Source organism: Anoplolepis gracilipes, chromosome 13, assembly GCF_047496725.1.
Source record: "Anoplolepis gracilipes chromosome 13, ASM4749672v1, whole genome shotgun sequence".
NCBI lineage: Eukaryota > Metazoa > Arthropoda > Insecta > Hymenoptera > Formicidae > Anoplolepis > Anoplolepis gracilipes.
The window spans coordinates 5,447,090-5,460,923 of record NC_132982.1 but is presented as its reverse complement, the minus strand read 5'-3'; the positions used below and the strand labels follow the sequence as shown (position 1 = coordinate 5,460,923).

Genomic DNA, 13,834 nt, shown 5'->3' with positions numbered 1-13,834 from the left:
AGCCAAGTAAATAAACGGAATTTACTTACCTATGCTGCGGGGGTGGCGTGGGTGTTCGCGATAGAGGGAAACTGGCGACTTCCCTCGTCACCGAGAGCGAACGGATCGATCCGAATGTTTGGTCCGGTGATAAATTTGCCCCGACGCTTTGCACCATGCCGCTACTGGAACATGGACATTGGTTAACTGCCAATTAAGCTGTCCGCGATGCATGCATAGGACGTCGCTTTTGTCTAAAATTCTTAAGTTCTCTCCGAGTGTCTCTCTTCAAGTATGAGTCAACGTCGGCTTTGTTCTTGCTTCTTCAGCAGAAACATGAATTAATCACTGTCTGTAGTTCAGACTTGTTAGAGTGGACTTAACAAGGGAAGTTCGGCAACCCGTAAACTCAAATAAACTTAAAACTTTACACAGATTTAGATTTTATAAGAGAATCCTTTGAAAGTAAATTAATTCCTTTTTAATATTCTCTATTATCTTCAAAACCATTAAAGTTATCGTAAAAAAGTAAATAAGAATTGCTGGTTTTATGAGATATTATAAAAAAGCCCTTTCAAAAAACACAATTTTTAAGAATTTTAAAAGTTGTGAGAGTATACGCGATCCATTCTTGTTTTGAATGGCGTTTTAAAAGAAAATTCCTATAATACATAAATTTTAAGAAATTTTATTATTTTTAAGAATAAAAAAAATAAACTTTAACATCAAAACTAGTGTTATCAAACGTTAGAAATAAATAGAGCAAATAAAAATTTATATATAGCGGTACACAGTTTCAGTTTGCTGCAATTTGATCTAGTGTGTTAATCTTCGATTAATTGTAAGTACGTTTAATGATCGCATAGTGACACAACAAATCCGTTCTTTTTCTAACAGGTCTTAAAAACTTTACACTTTGTTGCCTTGAGGTTCTATCGTTAGTCGAAGAAGCAATTAATGTTACACGCAAGGCGTTAATCTCTCTCACATTTGCATCTGAATTGTATTATTAAACACAACTTTAATTGTGTTTCTAATATGATAGAAACAGTCAATAAATATTCTGCGATTTATATAATAAAAGAACTGCGATTTCTTATCCTTGATATTAAAATAATTTTTCTCGTCGACATAGAAAAAATTACAGATTTTGTCGATATGAAAGAATACGAATATATGATTCAACTCTTCGAATGGATGAGAGGTTCGAGAGAGCGCACAGAAAGATTTGGAGGCTGACATTTGAAAAGTCCCGCATATGTTACGGCTTATAGTAGATATATAGCTTTTACGCGAGTCATCTCGTCCTCTTTCTCCCTCTCTCTCTCTCTCTCTCTTTCCCAGCCTGTGCCGTTAATATTTGTCAAGAGACGAAAAGCCTCCTGGATTTGAGAGCGGAACAAGAAGCTAATAATCGATAACTTCGACAGATACGGGTTATAGACACGCCTACGCATTCAATTTGCCTCTACATACGAGGCATCCATCTGTGCCCTTCGATGACACGAGGAACGTCTCGTTTCTGTCCCACGCTCTACTAAAAGTCGCAACACTATTTTAAGGCTTAAAATGCAACCGCGAGCACAAAGAGACATGATTTCTTCACGGAATGTCTCTAAACGCGATTAAAATGCATTATAAGACACGTTAAATATCAAAAACCTCACGATAAACGAATGAATCATAAATGCTCCTTTTATTAGAAGAAAAAATGTATACATATATTTCTGATTAAATTGAATCAATCTCGTCCTGCTTTGCAAAAATATTCACACATCTTTTCAATTTTTAAAGCTAAATATTTTGCTAATTAAATGTGAATTTAAAGTTCTACTAATTTAATTGAAACTAAATAAAAAGATATCTTGCATATTGTTAAGATTATTTTACAAAAGGATTTGATTTGATTTTTCTTGGAGATATTACATGAATATTTTTTCGTTAAAATAAAATAATATGTTAAAAAATGTAAAAAGTAAATTGAGAAATTTATACACATATGTATAAAATATGTATGTATATAAATTGATCTAAACATTCATCTCGGTGCATCATATACTCGAGAGACGAGCTTGCTTATCTGATTGAGAGATAGATTTCGACGCTACTTGCTTTCGTGTCACGGGAATTCGCGAAACGATTATCGGAGCGAAGATGGGAAATAGTTGGTCAAAGTGGATGATTATCGACGACTTGGGCGCTTCGGGAGACGTCATGAATTATTCATTTATACGGCCGAGCAGGTCGATGGATGTTCGAAGTTATATCCGACAAACTCGTTATTCCGCTCATGTGCGGAAATTTGCCAAAACTTTCCGGAAAAAACGATTTTCTCAACAAGATATCTGATAAATAAAGGTCTTGTTTCCTGGGAAAACCTCCATCTCTTTTTCTTGAAAAGGAATATAGATTCATAAATAAAACAAAATATAGCTTTAAAACTTGTGGCAACCATCATTTTAGCGAAAATTAAAAAAGTTTATCTTTATATGTAAATAGACCAAAAATATGCTTTGAGACTAAAACACACAAGGTTCTCAGAGAAATTTATGAACAAAATATTCGGAATCTGAAATACAAGCAAGCATTTTGAAAGAAGCTAACTCTAAATCGAGCAAAACAACTTTATCTCAACTATGCGAATAACAACGTTTCATATAACGCGAAAAAAGAACTCTCGCGACCACTCCCATCAGACATCTCTTTTTCCATTTATCTACGGTAATATGTTCATTTCAATTTATGAATCGACCCTACAACAGATTGTATAGAAAATTATAGTATTTTTATCTCGCTGCTTTGTATTAGTTTTATAATCTTGAGCAGCATAAAATATTTTCTCGCATAAAAAAATAACGAACGAAACTGAGAAGGACTTCTTGTATATATCATCATAAAAAGCTCAAATGCATTTTCTATATAAATGCAAAGTTCGAAATAAGTTATCGCTTTTCAGGATTTAACTTGCACTTAAATATAAATTTACAAGTACAAATATAATATTGATTTTATAAAGTTTCGACAACACGTGATGGCCCTAAAAGATTTCTGTTTCGCAATTTATTAACAAGGATCATCATAGTTGGAAATAATTACAATCGTTGTAGGAGAAGAGCGCAGAAGATCACAATTAAAAGTTTCTACATTAATCCGTTTAATCATGAAGATCAAACGTAGCATTAAAGTATTGATAATTTGAAAAGAAGAAAAAAAAAACTTTTAATGAATCGATAAGTAAAAGAACTTTTAATAAAACGATAAGTTTTTTAATAATTTATCGTGTAAAATGATATTAATAATCAGTAGCTGAAATTATGTCTGCCAATGTAATGTTAAGCGTAACGTCAAATGTATAAATCCATTTAAAGATTTTTTTCATTGTTCATTATACTAATTGTTATTGCAGCCTGACACGCAAACATAAAAAAACGCATAAAAGGAGAGGCCTTAGTTCATCGATCATCGTGTGATTGTTTTCAAACCAAACGTAATAATACTGTTATTACGTTTCTGATCCCAAATAAAATGCATTAATAAAATAAATTGCTTATATTTAAAAAAATATTTTTTCATATATATATTTAACTGGTTCACAGCAAATATAATTTAAAAAAATATATAAAAATATTCTTTAGATAAATGTAGTAACGTATAATTGCAAATAAAATGTTTATCATGACTAAAATTGATTTTATTTAAGTTATTTTTTTTTTTTTTTGACATCATATATAATTATTATTAAAAAAATCACTTACTTGATCAAACACATTTTTAGAAATAAAAATTAGGAAATTGATATGATAATTGATGCATATTTATGACAGTAGAAAATATATAATAATAAATTAATGACAAATTAAAACATTGACTGTTAACGATTGTCGAAGTTGACTATAAATTTTCTGCGACTAACGTACCGAGCTATGTTTGTCTCACAACTGGATATAGTGCTCGATAAAATATGTATGAAATGTATTTTTAGTGAACGCAGCCTTTACACGAACGGTAGCTTGTATCGTTTTTGCGTTGAAAAAGCTCTTTGTACTGTTTCGCGAAATTACATCATTGCACAAGGGCTTTCAGTATTACTAATTGATTCTCTCAATATTTCTTTCACGTTCAATAATTGATTTCAGATAAACTGCGCAAAGTAACTAATTCTGAATTACACAAAAGAAAGAAAATAATCTTAAAATTATATTAGAATAAAAAATGCAAATAAAATATAATACAATCAAGACAAGTACATAGTTTTTAAAACGTGATGTCATAGTTTAAAAAAAGTATCTTCTATATCTTCGCTTTCGATAGAGTAACATTTAAAATGATTTATATTTTCCATTATAATGCACAGTTTGAAATTTATTATCCTTGATTTCATTCTGAGAGTTAATAAATCGAGTCTTAGTATTAGGTATATATCAAGATAACGTGTGTAAAATATAATGTAGATATATATTGTAGAGCAAACTGCATTAAACTTACCTGACGGAGCCCGAAGTCACCAGGAAAGGCATGGGGGTCGGGCATGGACTCAAAGGCGAGCTGCTCACAGAACTGCGAGTGCTGCTCAAAACAGAGTGCGGACACTGTGGTGGACCCACGTGGGGCCCTCCTGCGCCGCTTCCTCCTTTGCTAGATGCACGACCCTTCAAACATGGAATCTTCGGCCATCCACTTACGTCCTTGCCAGATACGCCTGAAACAATACACATCTCACCGATTAGTTTTTAGGAGTAAGTGCCGAAAGCTGATGAATCAGAACACATGCAGCGAATTTAATCACTCAGTGACGCACATAGGTTGGAGGTAGAATTTTATAAAACATTTAAATTTTTCATTAATAATAATGTAAAGTAGTTTCCAAATCTCCTTAATTATTTATAGTTCAAAATTTTAAACCAATAAATAAAATAAAATTGTTTCAAAGATAAAATATTTAATTTTTAATTTAGTTTAATTATTTAAAGAATACTTTTTATAAAGAATTTTTACGTAAATATATTTAAAAGGTTTAGCTAAAAAAATTATTTAAAATATTACAATCACAAAAATTTATTTATGTAGTTATAATTGAACTCTTAATTATAAAAGTACCATCTATAAATCATACATTTTTAAAATATCATTCAATATGACTTGGAAGATGGAATGCTATATAAAATAAATAACTCTAATAATAGATTATAGGTCGCAACGAAATATATATTGTAAGTCTAAAACAGCCTCGTAGTAAAAAAGTTATTAATATTTTTACCTATCTCTGTTTTTAAAGTCGCTACACACAAAGACTTCAAATTTTTCTCTCATATATAATAGTTATATATACCTTTAATAATTTAAAAATTTTACACACACATTCAATTTCAACCATCAGTAAGTACTGCGACGTTGTAAAAGTTAAATAACAAACATATGGACAAATTACATTTAATAAATAATAATTTTATGATTTAAAGTATTCATTAAAAATCCTCTGACATTAATGAAATTCCTGTTACTACGAAAGAACAGTTTTAAGAGAGAAAAATATAAAAAAAATAAGAGCTTTTAACTTTTTTCGATATACATCAAGATTATTACGAGATAATTATGCTACCATGGGAACTATGCGTGCTGCACGCCTGCTATCAGAGTCATTGCGCTCCTCCCGTATCAGCGACATTATTGCAACGCCAAGATAATGCGATGTTTAATATGCAAAGGGAGAACTTTTCTGACCTTTTTCAAATCCATTGCCATTTAAATATACATGGCGCTGCTTGTAATTTGACGAGGCGATACGCGTAGAACCTCTCTTGGTCGTTTAGATTTCCGTTAAAAGATAGAATCCAAACACACATTAGCAAACTGAACGATATACGTACAGGATAACTAAATCAGTTCTCTTCGTTTGATATTCGTATCAAAGATATTATAACAAACTCTAAAAAAACACTTGTTTTTATTAGATAGTGTAAAGAAAATTGCAAGCATACCATGTATTGTTGGACGTATTTAAAATGCAATAACATCTAATTTCTTTTTCCTGTGTAACTTTTAGACGCAATTATACACGAAAAGAAAATCACTACAAGCAATTTCAACAAAATATCAATTTTTTTAGCCTAAAATCTATTATTACAATCATTTTTTTCAAAATGCTATAGGTACTTTTGCATGGATTATGAACGAAATTATTGTTACTACAAATTATTACAAACAAAATATCATTGTTTTTAAATTTAATTTATTAAAAGTAAAAGTGCCAAGGTCATATAAATAAGTTCATTGAAAATAGATTCAATTCAGGCGTTAATATCGATTCAACACTGATAAAAAAAAGTTCTTAAAATTTTAAATCTTGTCCTCTAACAAGTTGTATAATTTTCGCTTATCAGATTTATTATTCAAATGCAGACGAAAGCCCCACATTAAACATTCTTGGAATTACGGTCGCTTGCCAATTAAATTCCACCTGCCCAGCAACGTTGACGTTGGATAATTCAAACAGGAAGGAAACTGCTATCCGCGGATGCAATGCGGTGGACAAGCATAAATTTGTAACGCGGTCGGACTCTCTCGACGAGAGGATCTACATAACGCAAAGCAGTATACCTGGTTCTGCAATTCGGTCCTCCAACAATGGGAGATCAGCGCCGACAAAGCCCCTGTAGCCCCCGTGTTTTTGTTCTCAGCTATGCGTTACGCGTACGAAAACGAAAGAATGATGGCTACTATCAAATGCATGACTGTACATCGTCGTGATGTCGTAACATCCTCACGAGGCGAGAAAAAAGCAAGATAAATAGATATGCGGACGCACAATATACGAGCGTAACGGTTGGCGCTTTTTCATTGATAACACAAAAACACAAAATCATTTTAACACGAAAGAGAAATCAAAATACTTTATATTACTAACGTGTTATAAATGTGTTATAAATATTTATATGCAAATTTATAATTTGTAAAGAATAATTTATTGATTATAATTCGTTTCTCATCAAATTTTTTTAGATATTTAATGAGAAATCTGCTATCTTCTTGTAAATGTATTTTTATATTAGAAAAATTAAAAAAAACATGGTAATAATATACGAGTAATATGTTATGTATAGAAGCTCTTTCGCCTTTCACGGCTTAAATTAACTATTTACAAACATTAAGAATGGAAAGAAATATAAAATTTAATACTGAAATAAAAGGTTACGGAGAGATTAAAGTCAGATTAATATTTACTAACAAGAACATATTAAGCTCCAACTTCTTGAAATAACAAAGATATATTGACGTAAAATTCAGAGAGTTTAATGTAAACTTTAAATACAAGAAATAGCATTATAAATTTCAATGATAAAATGGGAAATTAGTTTCCATTATAATAATTTCATGATAATTAAATAAATAGCTAACATTATTTTTTACAAATCTAATAATATCCATTAACTTTATCATTACAAAATTATCATCGTTTCATTTGTCTAACAATTTCAATTATCTTTTCTCTCCCGACTTCTCGACCTCTCGTCATTTCTCGTTTAAGGTATCCGGATAAAAATTCCGAGCTAAATTCAATTTAGCAATGGATATAGAAGTGTGAGTTCGCATATATTGTTTATGTCATCTAGCCGTCGTAGTCGCACAAGGGTTGCTTAATCTCAAAGTCAATATAGCCGTCGCTCTATTCCAGTTAGAATCTCCCGGGCTTCGCAAAGCCGGACAATGGCAGAGAAGAATGACGTAACGGCATAGTGAATATTACGCCATCGGTACAAATCGCGTGGGCAATAAAACGTCTCAATCCGAAAGTATCGAAAAGTATTGGAAAACCGTTCGTCTCGAGATGAAGCCTTTAGGTGGAGATTTTCACCGCAGAAAAGGCAGGAAAGAAAAAGGAGAGAGATGAGGCAACGCGGTCTGGAAGCGACAATCTGCCAGAATTTGTTCCTGACTAACGTCTTGGAACTCAATAACTTTCAGCGAATCGATTATCCACATCCATGTCTCGGATTCCCTCTTTTTAAATGATAGGTGACCGCAACAAGGGACAGTTTCAATTTCTCGCACCTTATTAGTTAGAAGTAATAAAAAAAAATAAAAAAAAAGATTTTAATAAATTTATGTGAGTTTAGTAAATTAATTCTCACTGTTAAAAATGTGTCATCGTGATATGATTTTATAAAGTAACCAAAAGAATAAAGAACAACTCTGCGCGCGATACTTCTTTTATATAATAATTTTTCATACTTGAGAGAAAAATGACACATGTAACGAAAAAACAGCATTTTAATCAAACCTCTGCTTAATCGACTAACAAAATTGACTGAAACAGGTCGAAAGAAGCCGAAGGGTACATTCCACAACTCGGCCATTGGCGAATAGCGTTTAATTGGCCGACAGGGCATCACCGAAATCGGTGTAACCTACTTTTGGCAAAGGCCAAGACTAAATCTGCCCGACTAACACACGCCGCTATGCCATATTAATCATTCCGTTTATCTGACGTACATTGCGCTAGCATGCCTCACGGTGCACGATATAAACCTGACCTTTCAAAGAAATAAAATGTACCATCAGATCGTGACGATAGCAAACGCATCCTCGCGGAAGATCAATCGGCGTTTAAACAACGATCAGTATCTAATAAATTGCAAACTGCTAGTGAAATATACTCGATCCTCGGTGGAGATATGTTATTAATGCAACCTCTTGGGATCTAAATACTGCCAAGTTTAGTGCATATGTGGAATAACTATGCCTTACAATTAGACATTTATGGAAAATATTATATCGAAAGTTCAGGATATTGGTAGATAATTAAAAATTTTCAAAAATCTGATAAAAATGATTATAAAATGTAAAACAAAATATAAAAGCAATAATTTTCCATATCTTACGTATAAATAAATAGGAAAAATTAGTTTGAAAACTAATTTTTTCTACTTATTTATATACGTAAGATACAGAAAACTAAATTTAATTAAGTAAATGACTTATATCTTGTTATTTTATTATCGCATTAAATTACATAAAAGATGTAAACTCTTTTAAGCTTCTTATATGCAGATCATCCGTTTTAAATCTACGATAAAATTTACTAATGTATTATGTCTTACGATGTAACCACACAATAGTCTTATCACGTAGGCAGCATCATATAATCTCATATAGGTATTATCCTGTTAAAATAATGTAATAATGTATCTGTATATATTGTATATACTGTACGTAGCAATTTAATTATATCGCTACAATTAATATTTTAATTAACAGAATGTCAGAACGGCTTTGTTTAATTAATGAAATGTCATTATTGTAGAACAGACATTTAAAACGTGAAATTAAATTACGGCAAATTATAAATGTAAAGTTCCATGATAAAATGTATAACAAATACTAACTAAATCATACTAGTTTATTTAATTCAACGAGATTTTATTTATAATTTTTTTTTTTCAAATTTTTAAATTTAGCTACGTCGAATGGAGTATATTCGTTATTCATATTTAATCTTAAATTAAATTAAATTTCTCTTGATTCTTAAATCTTAACTGAAGTATAAGCTTTTTATCTTTTCTAATTTTTAAAGCTTAACTCTTTCAAAGAAAGAGACGTCTTAAATTCTGTATAATTATGAAATAATCAAGCCAAATGTTTCGGAAGAAATACTTCACTAGGAAAAGATCGTTTCTGTATTATTCGCAATAAAAAGACGTTCAATGCAAATTATTTAACAGACCAGGAAACCTACGTCGATAAAATGTCTGGCCGTTGGAGACAATCAAATAACATATACTCGAGCACTTTGTCGTCATATCACTATTCTTTTTCTCGTATCGCCTACTCTCGCCTACGGAAAACGTTTCAATACTTGAAGAACCGGAGAAAGCCAGACAGTAAGTCGCGTAGGTGTGTGTTATGGCACAGGTAGATATAGAGAAAAAATATATATTGACGCACATTTATATGTATGTATGTTTGCATCTGTGTGTGCACGCGCGGCCCTGAAAACGTGACATCTGGCAACATCTGGCATTTAATTGTAAGCTGTAAGACTGCACTATCGTCGTTCCACCTGCGTTATATACATATTTTGAATATTCAAATAGCCAAGTGACATTTTTTCAAATGTCCTTTTCTTGCAGACGGTAACGAAATCATTCTCGTCGATAAATCATCTGAAGAACACACAATTCTTTATAAGTCTGTTAGTGCTGTATATTAATATGACACATTTAGAATTTATATATTTTTTTCCCCAAGTTTTCTACAAAAAATTATAGAATTTTATGTACGGGGTATGAATTTATTAAATTTATGATCGGTTTGCACGAAATTTGATATATGAATAAGTAATCGAAACTATAATTTTAACACTGATTAAACGTTGAATAAAGTAAATTAAGAAAGCTCTCTAATCACTAATAAAAATAGAAAGACCATTTATATACAGCTGAAGAGAGTTAAATCAGAGTCTAAAAGTTTCGGACTCTAATTACTTTAATGTTTTTTTTAATTATCCTTCTATTTATATGTTCACATATAATATATTAATCCTATTAATATATAACCATATATTAATATTAATATTAAACTAATTAATTTAACCGGTTATTTGTTCCCATTATAACTGCTTCATAATCTGATATTATTTATTTGATGAATGTACATTAGAGCTTTATTAAAGTTCTGCTAAAACAAATCTATTATAATTTTGTTTCTACTTCCCCATTTATGAGATATTTACGTATCTATATTTTTAACTGAGTTAAGAGATAATAGGAATTCTGATTAGTTTCACAAATATAAGTCTAGATTTATATCGCTCTCCAGATCTAATCGATCCATATATATATTAAATTAGAAATACGAGTTACTCAAGACTTAATGGAATCACAACTCCATCGCGTTTATGAACAAAGTGCTCTCCTAAAGGTCTAAGAAAACGTTAGCTGTGCTTTCCATCAAGTCTTCTTCGACGGTCGCGTGATAATAATAACCGTCACGTTCATCTTCAGCAACGTTCACGGACGCTCGTAAAATACAAAATGCGATTAAGCGAAGCGCGGTAACAATATTATCCGGCGACGGCGTTGCCATAGCTTATTCGTTAAAATAGATGAGCGGAAAAGGGGTTAAAATACAGAGAAGATATGGAGCGCGGATGTACAAGAAGAGGACGAGAAATAGGATTGAGGGCAACAGATGTCATGGACCCTGAAAGCTCCGCGCGACCCAGTTTGCCGTGTCCTGTACATGTAACCAGCTCCGCTAATGTCGTTGCCCAACTACCATCGACGACGTTCAGCGACGCCCATTGCCGTTGATCCTAGTCGGCAACCCAGCCAGCAACCCAGTCGCTCTAACGTACAGCAGCACCCACCTAGATGCAACGGTCGTTGGCATCTTTCATCGGCGACTAGTCACTTTCGCTTGAATGGTCGTTTGCATCTCGCGAGATAAATGTGTACAGTGTGGGATGGAGTTGATATTTGCAAAAGCATCAAGTTTAGAATGTTTTCACCTCGATTTTACAAATTTTGTTCAAAATAAAATAGTAGATTTTCGTATTTAAAAAAAAAAAAAATAAATTCTGCATTTTTAAATAATAGAATTATTTATAAAAAAATTATTCAGATTTTATATACATCTATATAATTTCAATAATTTTTTATAAATAATTCTATTATTTAAAAATGTTCTATTTTTTTCTTTTTAATATAAAATCCTATATATATATATATATATATATATATATATATATATATATATTGAGACTTATGAAACTTTAAAACTAGACTTGTAAAACGCCATTTTCAATATTATTAATTTATATATAGAATTCCGCAAGAAATATATATATATATATATATATAAACACTTTTCGCGAAATTCTATATCTTCTTAATATATAAAGTTTCACGAGTCTCAACAATCTTAAAGAAACATTTTCGAAATTAGATTTAAAGAGAAGACGAGAAAAAAAGAAAGACGAAGAGAGAAAGCAGCGAGTACATTGCATTTTATGTGGAGCCAATCGGATGTTTCGACATTTCGCAGCAGGTGCATCCCGCAAGATTAAATCTGTCGTACAATCCTGAAAAATGCACTCAATTGCATCACAAAGACGACCCGACGGGATATCGATTGTATTTCGCCTTGCGGTCATTTCGTCTTCCCGCATATGGATACGAGTATATCGTACGCCACATGTGTCGCACGATTATGCGATCCTGCCGCGTGTGCATCAAGGTTGCATTTGGCGCGACATCGGGACGCAAATTTACATTTAGATCGAGACACAATCAATTCGTAGATACACGTCATTCGGCGAACGACGAACGAGCTTTTCCGCTTCGTTTCCGTCGACAGCGAAGAAGAGATTGTGTCGTAGACGCGCACGACACGCAGACTCTTGCTCTCGAGGCAAGGATTTCACGCATCGTCGAGAATGTTCTCCAAGGAAAATTGCGTATGAACTTATCGCTGAATCATACTCTGCTCGTGTTCCGCGAAGATCGAATTTGCGGCGGAGTTTTCCGACAACGACGAGATGAATTTATCGAAGCGTGAACGCTCGCGAAAGCTATCGGGTGTTAGCATAGGAGATTGCAAACTTTGCAAACAGTCTAGGAAATATACCAAGTATCCTAGAATATCTGACCTTAATTTCCGAAAACCGACGAGCCTTTCCATCAATTTAAAGTACATTTTTCTTAACCGGAAAAAAATAAAAAAAGTAAAATATTGTTTTTCACTGTTCGTTTCTAACTGCCACTTACATATGTCATATTTATTTCATGATTGTAAAATCGAAATTCACACGATATTTCTGGAATTAAAACATTATTGTATCTTCTAAAATTTACGCGCAATTGTCAACTATTGTATATTCACACACTTCGCTTTTGTCCTTTCGTTTTCTTCACAATTTCTCACAATTGCATTCGAATCGGTATTATTCGCGACGAGATTTTAAAAGCGCACCGCCACGCCGGTCACGCTTTCCATGCCACCGCCCTAATTGGCTACATCCAGGTAAGACATCCTTGCCCGTGTTTTTATACGACTCCTTCCGTGAGTTCGCCGAGACAAGCCGTATTTATCCATGCTTCATGAAGCCAGACATAATTTCGTTTGTTATTTTGTCGTAAAGCGGAAACTTCGATGCAATCGTCTTCGCAGAGAGAGATTATATTTCTGACGAGCGGTCGTCATCGGAATGCTTGAAATTGACTTTAAAAACAACATCTAATATTACTCTTCAAACATAAATATTCGCGTATGAAAAAATACTGCTCTATAATTCAAATGTAGAAACGTCAATTGATGAATTAATAAGAAAAAAATCGTAAAGCCCGCAATTTGAGAAATTGGAGTGAGTAAATTATCTTCTATTTTTTTTATATCATATATATTACATAAATCAATTAGTTTTCCTTTCTCTCTCAAAAATTTTTCAGAAAATATTACGAGAAAAATATTCTGAAAAAAACTTAAACCATTACTATCTTTGTCACAAATGTTTAAGCATCAATATTTGAACATTTAAATCATTTCAATAAAAATATTATGCTCTTATTCTGCAACCACATATACGCCGTGACACATTCATAAATCCTTAATTAATGTAAAATAAATCATGAAATATTAACAATGGGTTATTTTTTGTAGTTGATTTCTCTTTCTATCCTTACGTATGTAATCTAAAAAGTACTATTCCTTTCTCTCGAAACTAGATATCATGAAAGACTTTCATCTTCTTGAAACATCTTGCTTGTATGCACTTGCCTCGAGTACTTGAGAACATTGCGGCCATCGTCGGTATGAGATTTCTGGGAAACGATCAGTCTCGCGGAGACCGCACAAAGGA

General features: G+C 32.2%; 1 protein-coding gene across 6 annotated transcripts in view; it reads right to left on the bottom strand.

The window, feature by feature from the left end:
• The window catches only part of LOC140672346 (uncharacterized), a 64,775-nt gene that overhangs the window by 10,832 nt on the left and 40,109 nt on the right, over positions 1 to 13,834 (bottom strand). For 5 of the 6 annotated variants that reach the window (XM_072904414.1, XM_072904411.1, XM_072904416.1 and 2 more), the window contains exons 4-5: positions 4,465 to 4,678; positions 30 to 164 (exon numbers count right to left, since the gene is read on the bottom strand). In XM_072904414.1, coding sequence (XP_072760515.1) covers positions 30 to 164; positions 4,465 to 4,678 — 349 coding nt within the window. The remainder of the gene's footprint in view (positions 1 to 29; positions 165 to 4,464; positions 4,679 to 13,834) is intronic. The other variant, XM_072904412.1, reaches the window with a different exon arrangement.